The sequence below is a fragment of the Onychostruthus taczanowskii genome, unplaced genomic scaffold (assembly GCF_017590055.1).
Source record: "Onychostruthus taczanowskii isolate IOZ18803 unplaced genomic scaffold, ASM1759005v1 scaffold27, whole genome shotgun sequence".
In the NCBI taxonomy this organism is placed as follows: Eukaryota; Metazoa; Chordata; class Aves; order Passeriformes; family Passeridae; genus Onychostruthus; species Onychostruthus taczanowskii.
This window is the reverse complement of record NW_024500017.1, coordinates 3,017,583-3,044,782: the sequence shown is the minus strand read 5'-3', so window position 1 is coordinate 3,044,782 and position 27,200 is coordinate 3,017,583. Positions and strand designations below refer to the sequence as shown.

Below are 27,200 nucleotides of genomic sequence, written 5' to 3'. Positions count from 1 at the left end.
AATACTGTCTCTCTCTTTTTCCTTTGGCCTTAGTGACTGTAGCTAGCACTTGCTTTTTCTCTTTCTGAAATTTTGGGTTGACCCTGCCTGGATGCCAGGTACCCGCCAAAGCCACTCTATCACTCCTCTCCTCAGCTGGACAGGGGAGAGAAAATATAACAGAAGGCCCATGAGTTGAGATAAGGATGGGGAGAGATCACTCACCAGTTCTTGTCATGGGCAAAAGAGACTCAACTTGGGAAAATTAGTTTAATTTGTAACCAATAAAAATCAGAGTAAAATAATGATAAAAAAACCTTAAATCACTTTCCCCCCCACTCCTCCCTTCCTCCCAGGCTCTACTTTACATCTAAGTTCTCTCAATCCTCCCCCCAGCAGTACAGAGGAACAAGGAATGGGGGCTGTGGTCAGTTCATTACACCTTGTCTTGGCTACTCCTTCCTCCTCACTGGGAGGACTCCTCACATTCCTCCCCTGCTCCAGCATGTGCCCCCTCCACAGGGTGCAGTCTGTCAGGAATAGGCTGCTCCAGTGGGAGTCCCTTGCAGGGCCACAAGTCCTGCCAGGAAACCTGCTCCAGCCTGGGCTTCTCTCTTCAGGGGTCCACAGATCCCTGCCAAGAGCCTGATCCAACACAGGCTTCCCATGGAGTCACAGTCTCTTTTGGGCACCCACCTGGTCTAGGGGCTGCAGGTGGATCTCTGCACCACCATGGACCTTCATGGGCTGCAGGGACACAGCTGCTCCACCATGGGCCTCCATGGGCTGCAGGGACACAGCTGCTCCACCATGTTCTGCTGTACAGGTTGCAGTGAAATCTCTGCATCCTGCCCCTCCTTCCTCACTGACCTTGAGGACTGCAGGGCTGTCCTCCAAGCATTTTTTTTCTCTTTCTTGAATGCATTATCCCAGAGGAGCTACCACGAGCTGATGGTCTCAGCCTTGGCCAGCAGCAAGTCTGTCTTGGAGCCCACAGGCGTTGGCTCTGTCAGACATGAGGAAAGCTTTCAGCAGCTTCTCACAGAAACCATCCATGTAGCCACCCACTACTGAAACTCTGCCACAAAACCCCAACACAGCAGTATTTTCTACTTTTCCCTTTTCTGGATCAGCTATTTGATTTGCACTCAGAAGCTGTATCCTCCAACAAATATAAATTATGCACGTAGTCTGTGTCATCTGTTTTCATGAAATACATGTTTGCCTTCTTTCTCTGCAGTGAGGCTTCTATGTATGCAAAAAAAGACTTGCATATGAGAGCACACCTTCCAGACACCAAGCTGGCTCCTTTCCAGCAGGACTCACTCTGCTGCACCCCTCTTCACCTCAGTCTGAACCTGATGTGTTCCCAAAGATCGGAGACCTGAGTTTGGGTCCTTCGAGGAAGTGCTTCAAATGCCAGTGGGACAGGTGTTGCATCTCGTTGTGTAGTCCCTTGTGCCTCACTGACAAAATGCCTACTAGTGCCAGCTCCCGAGAGAGAGGTGATGAAAGGGTCAGTACTGGACTTTTGCCAACACTGAGATCCTATCTAGGGATCACAGCAGCTCAGTAACATCAAGGCTTAGCAAGCTTGAGAGTTCCTGTAAGCAAAACCCAGGCTTCAGTGTTACAGTAACATAGACATCTACAGGCTGAAATGGGATTTGAACACAAGATTTAAAACAAGTACTAGTGTCACTGTTGGACACGGCATTCGAAGCAGCCATACAACCTTTGAAGTACTCAGCATCCAACACTTAAAAAACAAAGTAATTGCACACATAAATGGCCAGAATTAGCCAGGTTTCATTACTTGCTGTGTTATGTACTGATGCAACACAACATCACAGTTATTTTAGTTTACAAATTGGTCCCTTCACAGTTGTTCCAGAGAGATGTAGGCTAATGAAGCAATGTTCTATCATGGACTCCAGAGGCAGAAATGTCTCTGTAGATATTTAAAAAAGACCCTTGCTTGAAGAATTAATGTTGATAGAATAAAATGAAGATCAGAAGAGGCTCTCCAGTCGAGCAATTCTTCCTATTACAGCTATCCTTCAGAAATAACATGTATGTTCCTAAAGCTGTGCCTTCTGGAAATTTTGAGGAAATTTATGGGCCTTAAAAGTCAATGTTCATAGACATCATTAGACACAGAAGAGAGGCACAATACAGAACAGAACTCTCTCAATTAAATGCTTAAAATGTTCCAGTAACAAACTCCCCCACATTAAACGAGATGACAACTAACTGAGGCATTTCTGATGTGTTCAGCTGCTTTGGTGTTACACAAGCAGAGATCATCTCTAGAAGGTACAAGATCCAGCCTACAAAGGCTACTTTGTGCACTGTTTCTCTGAAAAAAAAATTATAGCAATTACTTGGAAATTATGTTCTACTGCATTGGCTTCAGGCTTTCATCCATTTCATATCAGCTTTAGGGTTGTTTTTTTTTCTGTTTTCCTGTTTCTGGCATGATCCAGTTCAAAGAGTAGCTGCAATTTGTCATCTCTTGGTGGATACTGAATGTATGTTGGGGGGAGGCAGGGGAATTAAAAAAACCCCAACCTGCCAAGTCTTTCAGCCTTCAACCTTTGGTGCAGTACAAGGTTTACAAGATGATTTAAAATCTGCATGTGTAGGAAATAAGGAAGATGGGCTGACTCTATCTAGAAAATGGGTTTGGGACAGACACAGATTGATGGCTTTGTGACAATGACACTAAAGTTAATAGCTGATACAGGCAGACAACAGAGTCTATTTTAAATTTCAAATTGAACTCTGTGTCACTCACAGCATCATACTGACCATTCATTGCTAGACCTAATTTTTTTCTGCTAATGACTACAAGAAGCAGAATAGATAATGATGGGCACTGCAGAACACTTGGGAAATGGCATTAACTGATTCTCCCCCCGCTTCCTGTTTTAAAAACAACTATTTAATGATTACTAGGGGTGGTTATCCTTGAACACTCCTGAAGGGTAAAAATTAGTCACTCCTCTGGGGACATCTCTGTCGCCTTTCCTTTCCTCTTTGGAGACAGAAGGGGTGTAAATTGTGCTTGCAACAGACTGGGAAGGCTAAAGCTGCTAAAATATAAGACCTTGACAAAAACCCTGGAGATGATGTATCACCAGTCTCCTGGGCAGTTGCACTCCACATTCACATTTGCACACTGCAGATAATTCCTGCCTCTCAAAAGCCTGAACCCAAACTTCAAATGCAAATTTTCTTGGAGCTGGAAATGGAAACCTGCATGCACTGAGACAGTTATTCACATATTTAAATAAAAAGCTGACAAACAAAAAACAAATCCTTCAGTCCAGGGGGAAGCATTTCTTTGCTGCCTGTTTCTGTCATTAATCCCTCCTGTTTATCTAACCTGCACTTCAGAGGCAGAGATATCCTTTGGTTTTGTATATCTCCACCCATATAAACAGAGATCTTAATTGGCATACCAGTATATGGTTGATCACCAGAGATTTGGCTTTATTACATGTCAGTGAAAGGCCTTTAAAAAAGCACACCAACCACAATACAAGGGGCTTCTGAAATTTCATATGCATGGCACATGGAAGCAACTGAATTTGGGAATAAATATTTGTGCCTCAGACCTAAACACAGCCAGCACACATGCGTGAGGTGAGTGTTGCTGTATGCTGCAAGTCTGGGCTCTGTCACTGAAACCGCTTTTCTTGGTACGTGCTGTGTTTATGTGTGGCAAAATGGTAGTAGTACATTCCATAATCTGCTTGCAAACTGTATTTCAAAGTATCAGCAGGCTGAAATTTTCACCCGTTTTCCTTACTCCAGTCCTTGACACGAGTTTGCACATCTGAAGGATTTACTGTTTCTCTGACTAATTTTTTGTTCAACAGGAAAACTAGCTGAGTTGTTCACATCAAATTCAAAAGCTCTAATATGAAAGCCACATACTTTTTGCTTGAATTAATTCCAACTCCACTCTTTGTAAAACTAATTTAAGTTATAGCAGTGTCTGCAACTTCCTATTATAAAAAATAAAGTAAAATAAATAAATCTAATTGTATGTGGCATTACTACTACTACCATGAATCAGCTTATTACTTTCCAAATGGTATGTCGGGGCTCATAGTTTTGATAAAATCTAAGCTACCAAATTATTTTGATGAGAAATTTGGACTGTGGCAATCATAAATACATATGTAAAATGTAAAAAAACCCATTTTCTTTTCTGTGAGGAAGAGCAATGCCTATGTTCTATTTCCATCCCTTACTTCTGTCTTCTGTGAGTGCTGGAGGGTATTTTAGATGTGGTTGCTCAGACTATTCACAATCTTTAAAAAAAGTTATTTTCTCTAGAAAGTAATTCAAAACTTTCACATTAAACAAAAAAAAAAATGCATGTAAATGCTATAAAAGTTAACGTGGTTTACATAACAATTTTATAATGCTACTTCATATATGAGGCAAAATGTGCTGAGGTATTTTACATGCTTAGATCACCCCTCTGTGTCTGTGCTCTCCTGGTGCAGACTGTGACACCAGCTCATGCTGCAAGGCATGCAAGCACTACAGCTGGTTTTGTTATAAGATGGGGAAGGGTGGAAAAATAGCAACACATGTCCCATTGGTAAAAGGCTTCTTAAGTTCTACTGAGTCAACAGACAGTAATCAGGTATCAGCTACTTCACTAGGAAATGCATCAAAACTAGGAGTGGGAGGCTTGGGATGTGAGGTGGGGAAGAAAGGAGTGAGAAACAAGGTTCATTTCTTTGTCTGCTCCAATTTCATTCCTCTAATAGAAATTCCATGAGGGCATGTTAACCTGAAGAGGAATTTCAGCAGCAAATCATCACAAAGAAGACAGGAAGCCTCTTTAATACTTGCAGGTGCCATCCAGTCCAGGTGCTCTCAGGAGCTCATTACCTGACAGTCATCTGATAAACACGCTTTACAACTGCACAGTCTAAATGTGGAAAAACCAGTCAGGTCAGCTCAGTCCACCGCTTGCTCTGCCAATCCAAGACAGAACTCTTCTTTCCTTTTCCCAACATTTTGTTTAGCCTTGTTGTGCTGTTTAGCTTCAAAATTTCCAGGTAACCTAATAGGTATCTTCTAAACTGCAAGGGAAATTAGTATTTCATATCTTGATGCTAAGAGGTTTCCCTCTTCACTGCTGTTTGGTAAAGTAAATTCTTGTTTACCTTCTTTCACTGTTCTATAGTACAGCCACTCCAAATTACTCTAATTACTTCCCCTTTGCATCTACCCAAGAATTTCTGTATTTGAGCTTTGTCTTCGCTTTCACAAGTTATTCTAATCATTATTCATATGGGACCACATCAGTATTCTTCTCTTCTACTGTGTTAGTATCATGCTGACCCCAAAACTAATTCAGTATTTCATGCAGAATTACAGTATCAGAATCACTGGTTTCAGAGCAAGAGCTCTCACATTCCCTACTATGAAATATTTGGACATGCACCCCAAAACTGCAGTGGCTTTTTCCCTCTCCCTGTATCCAAATTTATCTCTTTAATGCAGATATAAAATTTGCTTTCCCAAATCCCCTTTCAATGCCTCTGTTTTATGGCCAGGGGGTATCCACCCAAGTTTTGATTGTTGCTGTTGTATTTATTTATATTTTCCCATTGATTTTTTAAAAGTCTTCCCACTCCAACAATATATTTCAGCAACAGACTCTCTTCATGAACTTCCTTATCCTTCTCCAGGACTGTAAATACCACTAAACCCACTGTATGGCTAGAAAAACAACTGCATTACTAACCATTGCTACTCAGACAACTTTAAAATCACAAATCTTTCTTCCTATTTAGGCAAATTTGAATTTATTTTTCAAGCAAGATTTCATGATAAGCACACAGAGGTGTAGGAGAAAATTTTAGCAGAGAGAGACATGTATGTAATTCATTCCATTCATCCACTCAATTTCAACTTCATTCTGGAGCATTGTTCTGTAGCTTTGCAGCAGGCACAGACAGCTGAAAGTGAGAGCCCAAGGGGCCGAGAAGGGCCTAAGCACATCAGGTCTCTTATAGGATTTAGGCAGAAAAATCACAGTTTCTACAACTTCAGCAGTGATTGTCAGACACCATCAGCTGCTGGGAACATGTGCAGAAGCAGAACTCCAAGCAAGCTGAACATGGAGGCATTCAATGATGCTCCCAGAGTGAAGGAGACACATGGAAACTTGCCTCTGTTTGCTCACCTCAAACACACTGATGGTCTTCACTGGCCTAGTCTGGTCAGAAGTGCAGGAAAACACAGATTCTGCTTCTGACTAAATTCAATCAATACAAACACTGTTGCAAATGATTCTTCACAGTGTTATTTGTTCTGTAGTGTTGTAACAGATGCCAGAATGCCCTTATGAGATATGAGCAAAAAAAAAGCAACTTAAAATTTACACAGAAGTTAGACTTAACAAAAGTTTTACTATATTGTATTTATTTAGCTCTTACATTCCACCTATCCATTACGTTTTGTTAAATAAAAACTGGCATTGGTACATATTTTCTGTCATTTTAATTGATATCCTGCAATATGTATCAGTCAGCTTGTTCTTTTTACCTATGGAATAACCTTTCAAGTCAGGAAAACCCCCTTGTCTTTTAAGGCCCTGATGCTCTACCACATCAGACTTCATTACTATTACATAAGGGGAATGAGACAACTATTCACTTCCTTCCCCAAATATTATTTCTGCACTGATGTATTTGTAAATTCCTTTATAACCCCCCATTTCCTCTGTTAGCGTGAAGCAATTAAAACTAATCCATCCTCTGTCAACCCCAGTTGAATCACAGCATCTTTGGGTGCCACTGTACATTTTTTTAAAGTTTTTTTGCAACTTCAGCTCTTCAAACCTGTATCTGGAGCTTACTGTTTTCCACAGCAGTAGTCAGCTACCCTTCAGCTGTTTTTGGTTTATGCAGCTGTCCTGCACACCAATGAAATCTTGGTTCCTGTGAGACCAGAATCCTTGTCCTCCTCCCTCTAAACCCATTCTTTAGTGATTCATTTGAGTAGCATTTGTGAAAAAGTTCCAGCTTCTCCATCAGTAAGAAATACTACAATCAGAGCAGGGTTTTTCTCTGGGACAACAAGAAGAGTCATGGATTTGGCCTTGCTGCCTCTATGGAAGTCAAGAGGCAAGGTAAGCTCCTTGCATCTTTCCTGAGCAAGGCATAAATCTGCCCTGAACTTTTGTCTTTTTATGCAAGAAAAACCTTGGACTCTGCATACTGCCTAGCAGGCATCTTCTGTGCTGTGACACTGAAGCACACATTCAATATCAGTTACTATGTCTACAAAGGTGTTGGATTAATGGCAGTATTTTAGAGTGTGTCTTAACTTGGACTATTTTCCACAAATATGCTTTAAAGTATTCTGCATCGTAGCTCTACTCTCCCCAGTTCTATCTGGGCAAAACAAAGCCCCAGGAAATCTAAACCACTCAAATATTTTTGTATTCCAAAAATATAATAATCATATGTTCTCGTATTTGCTTTTGGAAGTGTCAGCATGTCTATTCTGCTTCTGCCTTATAAAAATATTAAAATAGTCACAGAATCATCAAATAATTTAAGATGGAAAAGACCTTTATGGTCCTTGAGTCCAACCATTAGTAAGCAGCTAAACTTATTACCAGTCACATGAAAATGATGCTCCAAGTGAAGAGGGGGCACTCCCAGAGCCAGTCAGAGCTCTGTGTGTTCAGGAGGGAGAGCAAGTCCAGCATTGTTGCAGACAGCAATTCTGAGAGCCACCAGCCTGGTGAGGAAAGTAGGGGAGCACCAGAAGCATGAAGATAATTTCAATGATTTATAATGATATGACAGTCAATGACACATAAACCAAACACTGAAACATCTGTGTTTGTATTGCTTTACTGGTATTTGTAAATACCTCATCTGGTGCCATTTCATTAAGCAGCAGTTAAAGTTCAGTTAGCATTAATAAAATATTAAATTTCAGCACATGTTGATGCCCAGTAATTCATTCAAGTGTTTCACAGCTGAGGAATCACCACTTTTCTTCAAACTGTCATCTTCTTGGCCAAATCCTATACTTATTCATGGATCTGATAGCATTTGAATTATATTCACCACCCTTACTTTCATCTGTGCAAGTCCAAGTGTATGGTTTTGGTCCAACACCTTGCACAGTCCTGCTCTGACAGTATTTACTGTGATAATTTACAATTCTGTCTATTTCTGCACTTTGCAATTTAGCTACTGCCCATCTATTCTGGTAGTGGTTTGAAGTGTTTCTCCTCTCTCCCAGATGAAAAACTGTAGTACAGACCTTGGCTACTGCTAGCAGCTGCACAGAGAAAGCTGAATATTTTATCACCCAGACATCTACTTGCAATAGCTGCACTCTTACTCACATTTTAGGTTACTTCTGTACTGTTTATGTGTAATAAAAAAAGTCACCAAACTTTAAATACATTTAGTAAGAAGACCTAGATGCCATATGAGCTGTACAGCGAAGTCTAATCTCCATTTCCATAATTGTTCCAAAAATAGAACAAAAATATGAAGAACTGAGAATTTTACACTTATAATTAAGATGATGGTGCCATTTCAGAATCCACTTCAAATACTTCTTCTAGGCCACTTGCATGCTTATGCATGGACTAAACAGAAAGCTGCCACTACAGCTTGCAGAAAGATAAATGCATTTGCATTTTAAACCAACAACAAAGTAAAATCTCTACTTGCAGTCATCTCTTTTTCAAAAGTTTTGCATACGAAATAGATATGACTCTCACAGCTGCAGAAAAACTATTCTTTCTGATGAGCAAATCTGCCATAGTGGTGAATCCAAACAGGGAACAAACAATTCTGCTGTGGCCTTTGCCACAGAGTGAGAGATCTGCTCTGGCATTTGCGACATGGAGAAAAGAGAGAGATCTTATTTGTAAGGTGTTTTGACATCTACTCACATGTAGGTATTGTCATACACACAGACCACTTTCAACACCAGGTAAACAAATCAAAATCAACATTTTCTACCCCTTTATTTTCAACTGTGAGACTGGATGTCCATTCATCTGTTAATATTTACAGCCTTCGAAAAGAGAAAAAAGAAGACAACTATATTGTAACTATTTTCAGGGAAAAGTCACATAATGTTAACCAGGTGTGACTGGATCTGTTACCAGTGATTTTTACCTCAAGGAGTAGACAAATGGGTTGAAATTATTAAAAAACAGAATTAAAGAGACTGTGAAGGTGGTGAGACACTGGAACAGGCTGTCCAGAGAGGCTGCAGGTGTCCCATCCATGGCAGTGTTCCAAGTGAGTCTGGAGGGGATTCTGAGCAACCCTGTCTGTAGCACAGGTGTGGGAACAAGGTGATCTTCAGGGTCCTTTCCAACACAAACCATTCTATGACTCTATGAAAATCAGTGTAACATTTTAAAATCCATGAACCTCAAATCAGGTAAGCATTCAGTATCAAACCACTAGACTGCAAAAAAGGTAGCTTTTAAAAGGACACCATTTAACCGGGCATTTCAGGAGGTTCTGAACAAGTCTTTCACACAAAACTACTATGAAGTCTGACTGGGCATGGAATAAGAGTTAAAAATGATACACAAGAAGCAAATACTAAGGACGGCTAGTTTTCAACCTGACAAATACTAAGAGTAAAGTGCCCTATGGATTTATACTGAAACTGTTGTTTTATGTATCTTTTCATCTGGAGAAAGAGACACAGTACACTGACAGCATCTGTGGATAACAAAAATTTTCAAGACTATTTTCTGGGCAAACGAAAATTGTCAGGAGTAACAAAGTTAGAATGAAGAAAGATGAAGGTTTATGATTAACTCAAAAGAATGAACTGCTCATATACTCCAATGTTTACTATGACTGATATCTGTCATACAGAAAACATTAATGAGGTCTTTATTCAGTGCATTCTGGTAAACAAAACCAAAGTATCCCAACCATGCATAAATACAGAAATACACCACCAGTCACAGTTGTTCAGAGCCAGCATGGCTTCATGAGGGGGAAGTCCTGCTTGATGAACCTGATTTCCTTCTACAACAGGGTGACCCACCTAGGTGATCTAGGAAAGCCAGCAGTTGTGATCTTTGCTGTGGACTTCAGCAAAGCTTTTGGATACTGTCTCTCACAGAAGCCTTCTGGACAAAATGTCCAGCACACAGCTGGATAACTGAGTTACATGACAGGTAAACAACTGGCTGATGGGTTGGGCACAGAATGTTACAGTGAATGGGGCACATCAGACTGGTGACTGTCACTACGGGGGTTCTGCAGGGTTCCATCCTTGACCCTGTGCTCTTCAATGCAGGACTGGAAGGAATACTAAGTAAGTTTGTTGACAACACTGAACTGGGAGGAGCTGTCAACTCCCTTGGGGTCAGAAAGGCCCTGCAGAGAGACCTCCACAAATTAAAGGGTTGGGCAATCTCCAACAGTGTGAAGTTTAAGAAGGGCAAGTGCCAGATTCTGCACCTGGGATGGGGCAGCCCTGGCTGTTTGTATAGACTGGGAATTAGAGGCTGGAGAGCAGTGCCATGGAAAGTGACCTGTGGGTCCTGGTTGATGGCAAGCTGGACATGAGCCAGCAGTGTCCTGGCAGCCAGGAGGGACAGTCCTGTCCTGGGGGCATCAGGGACAGCCAGGCAAGGCAAGGGATTGTCCTGCTGTGCACTGCAGATAATACATAAAATACTGCAGATTGAATTGCAGTATCTGATTGCTGATTTCAGCCCTCTAGTTTTCTGGAGTAACTTTCCTGTCTTGCTACTTTTCCTCTCTGTAGAGGCTACTTGCACTGCAGAATAAACTGCATATAAACATATGTTTTTATAATTTTTAATTGTATTATAAAGAAAATCCAGAAACACTTAATTTACAAAACCCCTTATCTGCATAGCAATCCAAACTACTACTGTAAATTACTGAGGCTGTACAGCAGAATCACAGAGGTAAAACTTATACGATGAATCTTCTATAAAAACAAACCAAAACCATTTACATTACTAGAAAATGACCCAACATATTAATCTTTGAGACTTTTCAACCATTACTTCAATATAATTCTGGAAAAACGTGTTACTTCATAGAAGGAAGTTAAGTATATCCAAAGAGATTTGTATCTTCTTCAGTCACGAAGATTGATTTTCCTTGTTCAGTTCCTCATTGCCAACATGGCATTTATGTCCCAAATAAGATTTCGTAACTGATCCATGATCTGCTTCAGCTGCTGATTCTTCAGTTTCAGTTTCTGTGGGAAGAGTTTATTAGAAGTTTTTTTGTGATCAGTTCAAATAGTGCACTCAAAAATTTAACAAAAGTTACAGTGCTATGAGATGCTATATAAATCTTTTTCTCAGTTGTCAGTGAGCACTATTAGTGGGATAATACATCCCCTTTAAAGCACATTCTAAAAACACAAGAAAGCCTCAAAAGTTAAGGACCATTGCTAGAGGGAGAATGCTGATTTGTTTTACAGCACCCTTTTATCAAACACCTGACACCTTCAAAACTAGAGGCTTGTGGGGATCAGTCCTCACTTTGAAAAGTCTAAAAGAGAGCATCCTAACCTGGAACAAAAAATTTGGGGAGCAGGTAAAATTATGTGAATATGTGTTTCATACATTTGGTTTAGAGAAAAATGAGGCATTAACAGTACAAGTTTGAACAAAGCAGAGGGTATAGGGGAAACAAATCAAGCTTTTGCAGCCCATCTGCTGTGTAGGTCAACTGTGATGCTTTAAGAGTCCTATATTGAAAAAGGTTTTCTCAAGCATGCTGAATTCTTTAAAATTATATATTTGTTTTTGCAAACTGCAGAAGCATTTGAAGGAACTGGAGAATATAAACTAGCTTTTATTTGGTTGAGTAGTCAAAACTTAGAAATTATGTCTCTACAGAAGAAAGATCAGGGCATCAAGACATCACACAATTTCCCTAACCTTTCAGATTTCACAATAATACCCATATTTATTGTCTCATTTATTCATTTTCCTGTTCAAATCAAAGCTGTTGAGAACTAAGTTAGGTTGTTGTTAACAGTACACAGTTAGTCCTTCATTCTGATTTGATGTCAGCCTTCCAACATTAGAGATCAAACTATTTATTCATTAGGAAAGTCCAGAGTTCCAAGTAAAGTACAGGAAGGACTTGCTTCCACCAAAACAGAACAAAATGTTTCAGGTTTGATGTGACTTTGTTATTTGCACTACACAAAAGGCAATACATTAAAAGCGTGACTCAAATCAGTAATACAACCAAAGTTACTGGAACAGAGAGAAAATGAAGCAATATCCTGAAAATTAGTCTCCTGAATTTTGATGCAGTCAACACAATATTTTTTAATTGCCAGCTGGTCAGCTGGGAAAGAAGACCAGAGAAAAAAAGGAAGCCTATTCACTTCAGACCTGTAAAAACAGTCTGCAGTAATATGGTAATTAGGCTTACATGGGGAACATAGTAAGGGAAATACTCCTAAATACAGACTTTGCAGGACACTGGAAGAGTCAACACTCAGATCTAGACTCTCAAGAAGGATACAAAAACATATGCAGGACAGTTCACATGCACTAACATGGAATTCCTAACCAAGCATCTGACAGGCCAAAAAGTGTTTTAAAGGAAAATATGTGCATTTATCTAATACTTCTTTCTTTTCCATTTGCTGAATCCAAGACTTCACAATATACAGCAGAGAGTCACCTCCTAACTAAAGACAAGAGAGAAAGCTAAGCAGCATGTAGTTACCACAGCACTGAAATGACAGAATTGCAAGGGTCTTCCCACCAAAGGTCATAAATGCAAGATCCTGATGCTTGAGAAAGCACAAGAGGGATGAGATATACAAGCATGCTCATACCTGTGGCATTTTTAAACATAATTCTGCGTGCCATCCTCAACATCCAATCCTAGAGAAATCAGTGACTGTTACATCAAAACTACTAGTTTAATGCAAGTTGTAACTCCCTCATACTGAGGCCACGCCATTTCAAGGTATTTCAAAACCTTCATCAATGGAAATGAAGGCTGAACAGATGGTGATGGTAATTAAAGTCACAGACAGAAGTAAGAACCATTGACCTCTAAGAAGTAGGCTCTTTTCTCTCTCCATCCATGTCTAATTGTACTGTTAAATACTGTTACTCACATGAACTCTGTGTAAGTTATACCCAAAAGACTTATTCTGTAATACTGTTTTCCTTTCTTGTGAAAGCATTACAACACTGTAAATTGTTTGATCTTTATCTGATGCTGCTAGACAGGGGAACATTCAGACTGGATTTCATTTGTTTTCAAAACATCTGTAAGGACAAGAAGTATAAATTTGTTTATTTATCTGAATTTTAGATCCTCATCTTTAGCAAAGAGCTAATTTCTTAGCTCTTCTACTTTTTCTGGAGCAAGAAAAAACATCTAGGATAAAGCACCATTCCTGGGTTGCTAGGCTGTTGAAAGAATAAAGAGAGGAGAAAAAAATCTACTTCAGAGAGCTCAGTCTCCTAATTGAAATGCATACAGCGATCTTTGTTACTGATCTTTGACAGGCAGTGGTCCACACCACAAAGTACTACATAATTAATATGTTCTGCACCACTGGAAGTGCTGGCCTCTGCTTAAGACTTTGCTGAGCCAGTAAGAACATCTCAACTCAAACCTAACCTTGAAAAGATAGGTGAAATGGCCTTCTTGGGAAATGGGCAAAATCTTTAAGCAGCTTTTGCAGCAGTGACAAATTTTCATTTGAACAGATTGCTTGCAAGTTGTCTCCCACTCTTTCCTCCTTCTGTTGGAATGACTTAGTTGAACTCTAGACTGCTTCTCAGGATTAACAGTTGTATGAAACAAGAAAAAGTACTTCATCCTACATACATGCTACAGTTTCTGACTTTATCTGTTTTTAGACAGCACAGGGAAAATCTATGAGGCAGTTTATAATGAGTTTAAGAGACCTAAATTCAAGTTACATCTGTCAGGCCTGTTTCTGTTAGTTCCTCTCTGTCAGAAAAGTGATCTGACTGAAAACCTACTCTAGGGGGTATCACCATTCTTTGGTGATATTAATTTTCAATGAGGACCATTTTGACTGACCTTGCAAGTATTATGGCCATCATGATGGGGTTGGCAAGGATTGCACCTTCCAGTAACCAACGACAGCTTAGTTGGCTTAGGTCAGGTAGGTCATTTATGAAAACATTTACTGAAGCACAAAACCCACATAAATGAAACAAAGTGGGAGAGCCATAACAAAGATCCAGAAAATAGCTGTCTTTCAAGGAAGAAAAGCTGCCATAAAGAACCTGCCATGTTTCATACAGATTTGGGTTCAATAGGACACAGTAATTTCAACTTTGACTGAAATAAATTTTTTACCAGAATTCATTTGTGCTTCACTTGCATTTCATTGGAAATCAGTGCTCTCTAGACCAATTCACAACTTACGACCAGAGATGTATCAGAACCTTCCTTTGCACAGTGTTCTTGTCTTTCTCCTCATTTTAAGCTCATGTATCTTTCAAATTTTAAAACTAAAACATCACTGTGAGTCATTATGCTGCACTCAATCCATTTGTTAGAAATTCCTTATTCAGGCAAAGAAAATAATATAAACACCATGGAAGAATAAGATCATATTCCAAGTGGTGTTTGTAAAAACATAAACAGTACTTATCTAAGTTGTACAGGCTCTTTTTCTGCTTAAGGAAAAAAAACAAGAAAAGATCTCTTTCCATCTTGAAAATCTTCTATTGAAGACCATTCTCCTGAATGCTGTGGTTTTTACCTGCTCTATTCAAGATCTACAACAGTGCAGGCCAGAAGGACATCTCAGTGTCTCAGTGTAACATTAACTATTAATAACCACAGTACCTTCACTTGCATAAATCTTAGCAAAATTAAAAAAAATATGTTTACTTTGTTGATTAAGAGTCTACTACAGAGAACTTGGATCATGTTCTTTCCCAGGAGTATAGAATCAGAATCATGGAACAGTTTGGGTTGGAAGGGACCTTTAAAGTTCATCTTGTCCAGCCCTGCAATCAGCAGGGACATCTTCAACTAAATTACGTTGCTCAGAGCCCAGTACAACCTGACTGTGAATATTCCCAGGGATGGGGCATCTACCACCTCTCAGGACAAGTGTTTTATCACCCTCAGCCTAAAAAATGTCTCCCTTACATTTCACCAAAATTGGTCTTATTTTAGTTTAAAGCCATTACCCCTTGTCCTATCAAACCAGGTCCTGCAAAAAAGTTTATTCCCATCTTTCTTATAAGCCCCCTTTAGGTACCGAAAGGCTTCTGTAAGATCTCCCTGGTGTATTCAGTCGTTCAGACTGAACAGCCTCAACTCTCAGCCTTTCCTCACAGAAGTGTTCCACCCTCTGATAATTTTTGCAGCCCTCCTCTGAGCCCACTCCAACAGGTCCATGTCTTTCCTATGTTGAGGAGCCCAGAGCTGGACACAATACTCATGTTACTCCTGACCATTGAACTTCTGTAGCAAGTGATTCTTGGAAGCCTTATGAAGGTGACAGTGGCCTCCATGTTTCCAGGTAAGCCAAGCCCAAGAAATTCCTACAGAAACACGGTGCTTGTAATTGGAAGGTTACATTTATACTGTTCTTTTTTTAAATGAATCCTTCATAATGAAATCTCTGAGGTATGAAGGTGGAAAAACCTGCTTTTTTTCTTTGGTAGTTAAGAGACTATCACAGTACTATATGCATATAGCATATGTTATATGCACATAGCTGGAAAAAATATGATGGAAAAAGTGCTCTCAACACTTTGCTCAAACTCTCTTAAAGCTGCCAAGTAGTGTCTTAACTTATGGCTGCTAAACTGATACCAAGGCTCATTTTCCATCATAATAAATGCATATATCAATCTACTTATATTTTTTTTTCCAAAGGGATAAAAAATATTAATCACTAATACAGTAATTGCTGTGTAATTAAACATTAACAGACTCACTGTCCAGTATCTACAGCTTTTCCTGATGTCATCCACAGGCCTGACTGTTCTACACTTATCAGAAATGAGAGACTGAGTTTTCTGCCTTGCACTTCACCTGACAGCTGAAAGGAAAACTGCTCCTTCTGCATGTGTAACCCTGTGTTCTTGAAACAACCAGAAACATCAGTGACAGCCTGTGCTCTGCTGCAAGCTCAATACTTTCCACCTATTGACCCAGACAGGATTGTATTTACCCACAGATCTGTTGTTCTGAGAGGAACAAGCATCTTCATTCAAATAGATGGATGTTTGCCTCATACCAATTATTTATAGTTTGACAATGAGGTCTGAGGTCTTATTTACTGAGTACCATCTAAGCTCTGTAGCTTGTAATGGAATTATTCATTCTTCAAGGTGCTTCTCCACCACACTTCTCAGTGTTACATCCCCCATTCTTTATATGAAAATCCCACAGATCTATGATCCTCAGTTACAGATGGCAAACTCAGTCACATGAACACTACAGATAAAACTGCAGTGCTGCCAACTTTGTCCAAAGATATTTAAGATTCATGTTCATTTCTAAATTTTGTATTTTAACAGCTTCCCACATATTCAAAGTTATCATGAGCCATAAGGGAAAGAATGAACAACTACCACAGATAATTTGTGGCAGAGAAAAAAAAATTCAGTTCCCAAGAGCTGCCTTAGTTAGTTACTCACTACACACAATAAATCCTTCCTTCTCATTCCCAAATTCCCTGCTTACTCCATAGTCTAATGCCAGTTACGCAATACACAAACCAGGATTTTTATAATCTTATTTACTACAATACTGATTCAATCTAAATAGTGCCACAAAAAGCAGAATAGCTCAAAGAACTCTTCCAGAATAGAAAGTGGGAAGGGGGGAAGAGGAACCAAATGTGGTAATGCAATAAAGGTTGTATAATATACATCTATATGAGGACAAAAGGGGACAATTGGGATTTTACAGGCAGCTTTATGCTCACATTTTCCTAACTTTTTCAACTTTGTAAGCATAATATAGTTTTGATATGGATGCAATGTGAAAAAATTTGTGTGCAACATTTTATACAAAACTGAAAAGGAAATAATTCATGATCCGGAATAAAAATATTTCTGAATGCTGAGAAAACTGGTTTATGACATAACAAGACCACCCTACTTAATTTTCTGTTGGAGAGGGGGGATATACTCCTGATGAAAAAGGAAATATTTCAGGTCATTTGCAAGAAAGACAAGGAGGGGGATCCAGAAAACTACAGGCTACTCAGCCTAACTTCACACAGAAAGACTGTGCAGCAAATCCTTCAGGAAGTCATATCCAGACACATAATGATAAGGTGACTGGGAACAGTGACACTGATTTCCTACAGATGCCCTGTCCCTGACCAACAAGATAGCCTTCTATTGAGAGATGATTGGCTGTGTGGCAAGGGGAGAGCAGGAGATTTTCTTCACTTCCATAAAGTAAAATCATTCATTAGTCAGGCTTTCGACACAGCCTCTCACTGCCTTTGAGCAAATTGGAGAGGTGTGGTTTGGATAGGTGAATTACTGGGTTGATGGAAAACTGGCTGGACTATGGGATTCTAAATGCTGGGATCATCAGTATTAAGATCAAGTGCTAGTTGGTCACTCTTGAAGTTTCTCAAGATTGATACTAAGGTGAAAATTCTTAATATCCTCATTAATGACTAATCCACACTTAATGACCTAATCACCATATCAAAGTTATCAAATTGGTGGACAATGCCAAACTGGGGAAAGTGCAAAATATACTCAGTGGTGGGGTATCAGATTCAGAGGGACCTCAACAGGTGGGAAAGGCAGGCCAACACCTATCTCAGGAACTTCAATTAAACAACACTCTACATCTGCACACAGAATGAACTCCTAAAACAGCACAGGCAGAGGGCTGACTGTATAGAAATGAAACTCGCAGAAAGGGATCTGAGGTCCTTTTAGATACTTTCTAACAAGTTTAACAAGAGTCAGCAGATCTTTTTTTGCAACAAGAAAGACAAACTGCCCTCTGCCCTATATTAGCAAGAGTGTACCTCTCAGGTCAGGTGAATACCTCTCATACTCTTCTCTGTTTGGCCCTGGAAAACGACTGTCCAATTTGGGGATCAGTACAAAGCTCTATCATACTGGATAATGCCTAGTGGAGGGCCACCACAATGATTAAAGCTCTGTTTGTTCAATCTCAAGCAGAGAAAGCCAGAGGACAGGATCACAGTACTATCTTCAGCTACCTAATGAAGCTCACAGAAAAGCAAAAGCTGGACTCTTCTTGAGTATAAACAGCAAAAGGATGAGGGGCAGTGAATATACAAGTTATGACAAAGAAAATTCCATTGTAACATTAGGAAAATTGTCACAGTAAAAGGCAACCATTAAGAAGGGCCCAGAAAAGACAGAATTTCAATCCTTACAGGTATTTGAAATGCTGGAGCATGGACACGAGTTGGAGCAGCTGGATCTAACTTTGCTGGTTGACCCAGTCTTGGGCTGGGGGCTGAACCAGATAATCTCCAGACTTCCCACCGAGCCTACATTCCTCTGATTCTACCATTGCAGAGAGTCAGTTTGGGTACTCAAAAAACCATGGAATTGTCTCCAGCACAGATTAATCTGCCCAGAAGGTGTTCAAGTAACAAATTCTTCCCCTCTCACCAAAGCATGCCTTCGTGCACACTCATATTTTGGGTGAAAAAGGACTCTACACATATAAAACCAATTAAAAAACATGTAAATACTGTGAAAGGTGGTTTAAAAGGAATTCAGGTTTTCTGCATAGTCCTAAACGGCATCAGCTGCAAGGTACAATGTCTGTGCTACCAAAAAAGGCCCAGAGCTAAACTTGTTACTTAAGCTTAGCATAAAAGTCTGTGACATAGAGTGTCTTCTTCTCTCTTAGTAAGATCACTGTTAAACACTTAACAACCATTAATTAAGAATATAAAATACTGTTGTTTTCTAAAGGGCTACCTGGCATGTCCAAATGCTATTTTGCTTTGTTTCCCCTCAAATGCACTTAGACTACTAATTATGTGATGGTTTTCCTAAATGCTCCATTGAACCTACAGCATGAATGAAACCTAAGCTGTACTTGATCCATTTCTAAAAGTGAGCAGTAAAGAAAACCGCTGAGAGGGCAGCAAAACAGATTAAATCATTCTCAATTTTTGATTTGGTATTTCTGTTTCAAGCCCTGCCAAATGTACTACGAGATCACAGACTGAAGGTGAGCCTATCTTGAAAATAGTACTGATGATTCTATATTTGAAAGGTAAAAAACTTAATAGACAGAACATTGAACACTTGAAAAACATGAACAGAAGAGAGGAAATATTGCTAACATCTTCCACTTGCTGCAAATAGATTAATTTCAATGAAAACTGGATCAAGACATGTACTAAAAGACCAATTCAAGTGCTAAACTGATTCTGGAACAGTAACTTATTCTGAAAAATTCAACCATCTCAATAATTTATAAGCCCAGAAAACATATACAGATAAAAAAGAATAAGCTACATTTTTGGGAACTGCAGGAGACAAGAGACAGAGGTAGCCAGTGCTCAAGAAATGGTTTGTTTTGTAATAATGGTAGAAGCTTCTTATTGTGGGCCAAACTCCATGTGCTATGAAGCTTAATAGGTTTTATTTAAACCTACAGTTGCTAGTTATTACTGAATTGCTAGGACAGAAATTCATTGCCTTGTAAACTAATCTATATTTTCAATTAACAGACAAGTACTTACACAGCCAAGGTCAGCTGACCTTGATTTTCTGACCTAAAAGGTAACTCTGAAATAGCAGAATAACTAAGACCAAAAGGTGTCACAGTAAACCAGTATGAAAAGCTCCTGCAGTTTTTAGGAACTCTGTTACATCAAGAGGTTCTCCTGACCCATGAACGAGATGGTGAGCACAGGAAACACCTGATGCTCCCCTCCTCCTCCTGAGGATGCTCCCTTCCCAGACACCTGCAGTAGCAAAGGAAAGCTGCTATTTTTCAGTCAGTGGTTCATGGAATGAGGATATTTTGATGTGAGAATATTTGATCCACAAGGTTTATAAGAGCTACTACTAGCTTTAGCAGTGCTCCACACAGTGGGGCAGTTAGTGTCTTTGAAATACATCCAGAGACACTAAAGAAATCAGACAGGCTGGGATATCATGGCAAGAAGGGCAAAATTAAGAGATCCATGGCAGATGTAAAGAAGTAATTCAAATATCACAATAGTGTCAAAGTCTTAGGTTATTGCAACAGTGATTTTTTGGTACCAATAACATGTAAGAAAAAAATAATGCCTATCACAGCAAAAAGGATTAGGTGAGAACAGGACAAGGAGCTGAAGGAAGAAAAGATTTGGTCAAGAATATAAAAAGTTTCTTTAACTACCATGTTGGTTTCCCTGTCACAGTATTCTCATCAACATTTTGTATTACTGAAATTTTCCTAAAATTAATTCATCAAATTGAGTTGGAGGTGGACATTACACACTAGACAGGACTGAAGAGCTGTCAGATATGCCAGCTAAGAACCAGAGCAAGCCCCCCTTGAACCCAGAAGCCAGTGTTAGAGATTAGACCAGTGATCTGATTCTAGTGCTTTTTCTTTGCAAAAAAAAAAAAAAAATTATACATTTCTAGTCATAAAAGCATTACCTAGTCTTTAATGCATTAAAATTTGAACTTTGAAAATGGTAGTAGATGTGCTTATACAACTGGAGGGAGACAAAAGAAAAAATCAGTGAACTTTCAAAAAACAAGAAGTTTAACTTTCTTTTGCTGCAGTTACTAAGCATTTGTCCACAAGAATACTAGAGAAAGTTAACTATCTTGTGAAGATTTACTGCGAAAAATTTGGAAATTAGGTCTAGGAATTTAAATATAAATACAGGATTTCACCCTATATTTACGTGAAGATTTCAATGCATTCTTAATTACCAGTTTGCTACCAATGGTCCTGTAACACCATCAACCTTTGTAAGGTTCAGAACTCTTCATAAAAATTTATGAAATTATTTTCACAAGATCACACCAAGGAGGTTTAAAACCATATTAACATAGAAGTACAACAACAAGGGCAAAACCATGTCACAGAACTATTAAAACCACAGCAAATATGAACAGTTAAGCTTATTAGTACTTAAAGATTGCAAATAAATGTGCATTAATTCACAGTACAACATTACATACAATATAATATATTCAACCCTGCTACATCAGCAGTGAAGAGAAAGATTACAACAAGAGAGCTGACAACTGCATTTCTCTCTAAATTCACATAGTCCTCATTTTTTTCCTGTACAATACACATGCATTTTTCTAAATAAATGGGTTATGAAAAATTCAATACATGTATGATTGTGGAAGACAAATTAAAACATTGGAAATATTTTAAAAGCCGAAAATCCATCAATTATTCATTCCATAAATAAACATTTTATCCATTTATTTCTTTTGTTCAGTTATTTTTGTAGATTATAACTCCTTTTTACTGAGCATTTGCAGATATTATAGCTATAGAAATATGTATTTAATCCTATCTTTGTATTTTACAGATTGAAGAAACAATGTTCGGAATTGTGGTCTGGTAAAACTATGTATTTTTAATCTCTGTATTACATTAGCTTTTACTACAGCATAATTATCTTTAGATTTCCCTCTTCAGTAATTGTACCCAGCTGCACAATGCCACTCAAACTGAAAATTTAACATTTTACCTCATTTAACATTTATAATTCAAAGTAGATTTTTTTTTCTGAATGTGCCAAGATTCAATAAATGCTCCTCTTTACAAAAGGAACAGTCTTCCTCAAACTGTTAAAATCCAGAAGGTAGACCTGAAAATTCTTTACCAATTCACATAATTGTAATAATATTTACATCTGGTGTTCAATATCAATTGTTCTTATACCTAAGGTAAGTTTTGAAGATAAATTAGTTCAACGGGCACCTTAGTTCAGTTTGTACTGTCAATATCTAGTGGGTTACACATAAACACAATACACTGTGCTCATAAGAACATATGTCTGTTTTAAAAGAGACACAAGTTAGAATTGTTAGGAAACCCAATTGTTAGGAAACTCTACTGCCAGTAGAGTTTCTACACTAAAAAATAGTTGTTTAACTAAAAGGTCAATACAGAAATATTTATAAATAAAAAGTGTTTATCTCTAGTTTTGATGGCAGTCATCACACATTCAGTATTTAGTACAGCAATCTAGAAATTTAGGCTTTGTAATGTGAAAATGACATTTCTCAGTTTATGCAAATTAATTTCAACTTTATTACCTTATTTACTTCCATGATTTCCCTTCTCTCTTCACTAGCAAAACGAAGCTGACTTGCAGCACCACGATCATCATGCTTGGAGCCATCTTCTTCAACATATGGAATAAGTTGCTGTGAAGACAAGAAACATCAGCTTTAGGAAAAAAAAAAAAAACCAAAAAAGAAAAAAAAGGAAAAAAAAGAAAACAAAAAAAGAAAAAAATTCAAATCCAGGAAATACATATGGTGCTACCATTTTCTCCACAGGTTCTAACTGCCCAAGAGAAAGTGGAGACAAGCCCGCTTGCCACCTCAAACCTAAAGGCCTTGCAATGACCTCAGTTGGTTCTCCAGGTAAACAAGGTGCTTCAAAAAGACACATTTTCACACATTACCAAGTCTAGACCAAAGAAATTTCATAAATGCAGGCAGAAGTCAGTCTTTCCATTTAAGATGTTTGTCATAGATAATCCTAGTAGTTAAATTCTGCAGATTGGGGTTTTAAAATTTACTATTCCACACTAAGAAATACAACCACAAACATAAAGTTTTCATTATGATAAGTCATTTTAGTGATATACTGAACATAAATATGACTGGCTTTATGTAACTGTTTGGCTAATACTCTAGTTACTAACTGCTATTTTTAGCAGAGCCTCTGTTTGGCTACTCTTAAGACCAGGCCCACAGTTACCTAAAATTAGTTTTTCTGTAAGTATTTCTCACCGTGGTCTCCTCAGACACATAGAGTCATAGTTTGGTTTGGGCTGGAGAAGACCATAGTGCACTGTCTTTTTTGTAAGCTTGGACAAAGCCAAAATTCCTGGATGCAGAATTTCTAAAAGAACACTAAAAAAAGCTTCCTTCCTGAAAAAAATAGATCAAAAAGAAACATACTAGATACAAAACAAATGTTTCTGCGTCAGAACACTCCCAAGCAATTAACAATTTCTTAAAGGATAATACATCCATGAAGCCCATAGTCTGACATTGTTTTTTCTGTCCTGAACTAGGCAAAATAGCGTTCATGTTCACAAACACACTACAGACAAATGGAAGACTAATATTGATAAAAGTCAGCAAGAAAACATTGGTTTAAAAGCCTGGGAGCAACTTGCTCATCAAGTGCATATGAACTTCTTACTTAGGTTGGGGTGTAATATCACAAAGTGTTCAGTGCCTCCAGCACTCTGATGGAAAACTTACTTTGATTTAACCCACTAAAACTGTAATTTCCTTTTATACAAAAAATTTTTGCAGCCATTCTTAAGCTGAGCAAAATGGACAAAAGTTACCACACTAAACACTGCCATGAAAAGGTAGCAAATGCTGACCACTTTTTTTGCACAACATAAAGAAGATTTGCACAACATAAAGAAGAAGTAGTAGGGCTGACATACGTATTTGGAAAAAACTCTCTCTAATGGAAAAATAAAGTAGCACTCACAGTAGAACATTTCTTTAAAACCTCTCTAACTTTCAGAAAAGGTGATAGATAAAAAAAAACCAAACAAAAACCAAACCTAGCACGAAAAGCTCAACTATACCTAATACACAAAAAAAGCAGGAAATTTAACTTTTGTAGGCAGATCTCCCTCACAATTATCTCATGCCTTGGTATGTTGGTTAACAAAAAGTTAATAATGCCTACTACACATTAGTACACATTAACAAAAATTATGAAAACATTTGTATCAATAAAAATGGAACAAGCAATAATAGTAGGTATGGACTTCTCTTGACTGTTCAAAAATTTAAATAGTTTTGTTGATATTCTGTAAAGACATGGTTAGAATATTGGCCACTAAATAATACAATTGAGACTACTATTGAACTACAGGGAGAAGAATTTAAGAAAACTGATCCAAGAGGAATGGTGTGCCATTGTCATTCACTCTAACCAATAAAAACACGAGGAGGCAGGCATCTACTAGTTCAGAGAAGAAAAGACTGAGAAGATTTAAAAAAAATACCCCTACTATCAATAAAAAATTCTGCTGTGACTAAGTTATCAGTGAAACCTTGCCTTAAAAAAGCCTAAAGTGACTGTTTATTTTCTCTATGGAGATTCTTTTCCATCCTGATAATGGGAAAAAAAGTTATAGAAAAAAACCAACCAAATCCCAAATCATTACACTGTTTTGGGAAAATAAGACACAACAAAAGCTGTTAAAGAGGACAAAAGTATTTGGTTATTGCACACAAGTTCAACACACTGTGACACAGGTTTTATTTTCTTAAATGGGAAAATTAACTAATTCCCCTGCTTGCTGTCAGGTTTCCAGATACATTTTTCTGGAACCCTTGTCAGAAGTCAGCAACTGTAAACTGAAATAGCAGCCTAGAATGGACTGTACAGAATGGAGTTCTTCATTTCTTTACTCCTATTCAGTTAAGAGACTCACACTTCAAATACAATGTCTGCAAGATTAAAATTCAATGGACAATCAAAAGTCCATTAATAAAGTTGCCTCAGAATCCAGGAGGATTCCTGTTCCAGCAGGAACAACTCAAATTTTAACAAAACCCAGGATTTATGAACATTACTAGAAATTAGAAACAACTTATGAGGAAGATGACATTTAAGATTGTATGAATAACAGCAGTATTATTAAGAAAAACTTTGGCCAATCCTCCTCCCTGGAAGTTTTATGCTGCAATTTTTCTATCACCACTGCACATTTAGGTTTGGTTCACACTGCCCAGCAGGTTAGGAACACCTGAGTGAGGGAACTATGGAGGCACAGACTATTGGCCAGAGAAAGTAAACAATACTTATTACTCAGGAGACAGGCTGACAGGTGAGAGCTTGGAACAGGCTTTTCACACTTTTTCCCACTTCTTGTAAAAAATTTGGCCTTTTTTTGATCTTTTTTTTTTTTTTTTTCCTAGGGGAAATAAATTGGTAAAGGTACCAAGAAGCCAGAAGAAAAAAGGTTAAAATTTTAAATTAAGTTTGCTTTCACAGAATCACAGAATCAATTAGGCTGGAAAAGACCTCTGAGAGCAAGTCAAACTTATGACAGGACACTGTGCAAACTAGACACTACGTTTCAAAATCTTTCAACAAGCTCTAATTAATAAACAGAATTCCGTTCACTGAATAATTCCAGCGTCATTAAAACTTGTTATGAGTCTCCTGCAACTGAGGAAGATGGATGACTTGCTATCCCGAGTGGTTATTCTGATTTACAATTTATATATAAATAAAGATACTTACTTCTACGGGAACAGGATCGAGCCCAGCACAGTTTTCATTACATTTGTCATAGACTAATCTCAGTTTTCTGAAGAGTATTGATAGCTGACGGAGATGTTCCTGCAGCTTTGCCAGTCTGTCTTGATATGTTGCAGTATGATAAGTAACACCATTTGGTAACTTAGAAAACCAAAATATTAAAAATATTAAAGTTTCTGTCACATGAAATAAATAAAGATATCAGACAGGTTTTTGTATATTTTAAAATAAGACAATCACACTTTTCCTATAGCAATCACTGAAATTTTTCTTTTTTTTACTAGCAAAATTACACCTTTTATGTGCTCAATCACTGCTGTCAAACACCCTCATGTATTCTACACTTTGGGTCATCATAAATCCCTCTGACTTTTCAGTGAGTGTCTTCACAATGCTTAAATATGACACTGTTGTGACTGGGGTTGAGGTTTTGTGTCTCAACCCCAGGCCACTTGATTCAGTGACACAAGAGTCATGAAAGGACAGAATGAGTGGGAACGATTATTTATCTTGTACTCTCCACAGAGAAAACACAACAGAAGTTTGTATGTTTTCTCAGTAAGTAGACATAAATAAGGATTATGTTGTTTTTCCTAACAACAAAAAAAAAAGTTTTAGGTGGAAAATATTACAGAAAAAGATCAATGAAAATTCCTCTGAATTTACTCCCCATATGTTAACATAAACAAAGAAACATAACTGATATATATCCATAAACATATGTACAGACTTCATTGTACATAAAAGACACAGTTACTAAGGGTATTGAGAGGCTTTTTATTGGGAGGGCAATGACAATTCAGCAATGACAATTCCCTTAATGTACAGGACCAAGCAAATATATTAAGAGTAGTACCCACTTCTTCAACCAATCCTCCTTTTCAGAGCAGTTTGACCGAGTTTTCTAAACGTCCTAAAGTGTCTCCTGAGTCTACATATACTGGCAGCCGGTGATGAAAACATGGCAAGTTGAGTGTATAAGTAGTTGTTTCTCACCTGCATGTTCCTCAGCAACTGGAAGATTTCCATGGTTCGAAAGACGATGTCCTGCACGGTCTCCTGGCCGATGCGGCAGAGGGAAGCCGTGTTCACCTCCCTGGCAGCCTGAGCCTGCGTCCCGGAGAAAGCGCCCGGCGGCATCCCTGCCCCGGCCAGAGGGGGGGTCGACATCTCCTGGCCTTGACCAGTCACACTAGGGCAAGCTGCACAAATAAGTGGTGATTGAACGATCAGTAGAGTTTGACTCTATTCTAGCAAACTTCTGCAGGGTTTCTGTCCCGCTCCTTTTCCCCGTACGCGGCTCTGTCCAACAGATGAGGCCGGCTCAGGGCAGCACCCCTCGGACACCGCTCCCTGACCCACGTCCTTTGCCCGGCGGCGGAACTGGGGGTGCCCCTCACGCACCTCCCTCCCCTCAGAGCGGTCACTGGGCTCGCCCCTGCCCCGATCCGTCCCAAGGGGAACACGACAGAGGTTTTTGCCCAGCTCCAGCAGGCAGAACCGCAGCCCTGGGCTCCGGTACCCGCCTGACCTCTCCTCCCTCCGCTGACCCACCGGCTCCGGGGGCGAAGCGGTGCCCCGGCACGGCACCTTTCCCGGTCCCGCTCCGCGCTGCAGCCGCCGCGGACGCGCCGGCCCCGCCGCAGTCCCGGCCCCGCCGCAGTCCCGGCCCCGCCGCACTCCAAGGAGAAC

General features: G+C 38.9%; 1 protein-coding gene across 1 annotated transcript in view; it reads right to left on the bottom strand.

Annotated features, from left to right (window-relative positions):
* Nucleotides 1-8,998: 8,998 nt before the first annotated feature.
* MED30 (mediator complex subunit 30) overlaps nucleotides 8,999-27,200 on the bottom strand; it is an 18,340-nt gene continuing 138 nt past the window's right edge. Inside the window, exons 2-6 of the mRNA XM_041407626.1 lie at nucleotides 27,063-27,170; nucleotides 26,505-26,710; nucleotides 25,491-25,649; nucleotides 22,292-22,402; nucleotides 8,999-11,256 (exon numbers count right to left, since the gene is read on the bottom strand). Of these exons, the coding sequence (XP_041263560.1) occupies nucleotides 11,161-11,256; nucleotides 22,292-22,402; nucleotides 25,491-25,649; nucleotides 26,505-26,678 (540 nt within the window). The 5' untranslated portion in view covers nucleotides 26,679-26,710; nucleotides 27,063-27,170 and the 3' untranslated portion in view covers nucleotides 8,999-11,160. The remainder of the gene's footprint in view (nucleotides 11,257-22,291; nucleotides 22,403-25,490; nucleotides 25,650-26,504; nucleotides 26,711-27,062; nucleotides 27,171-27,200) is intronic.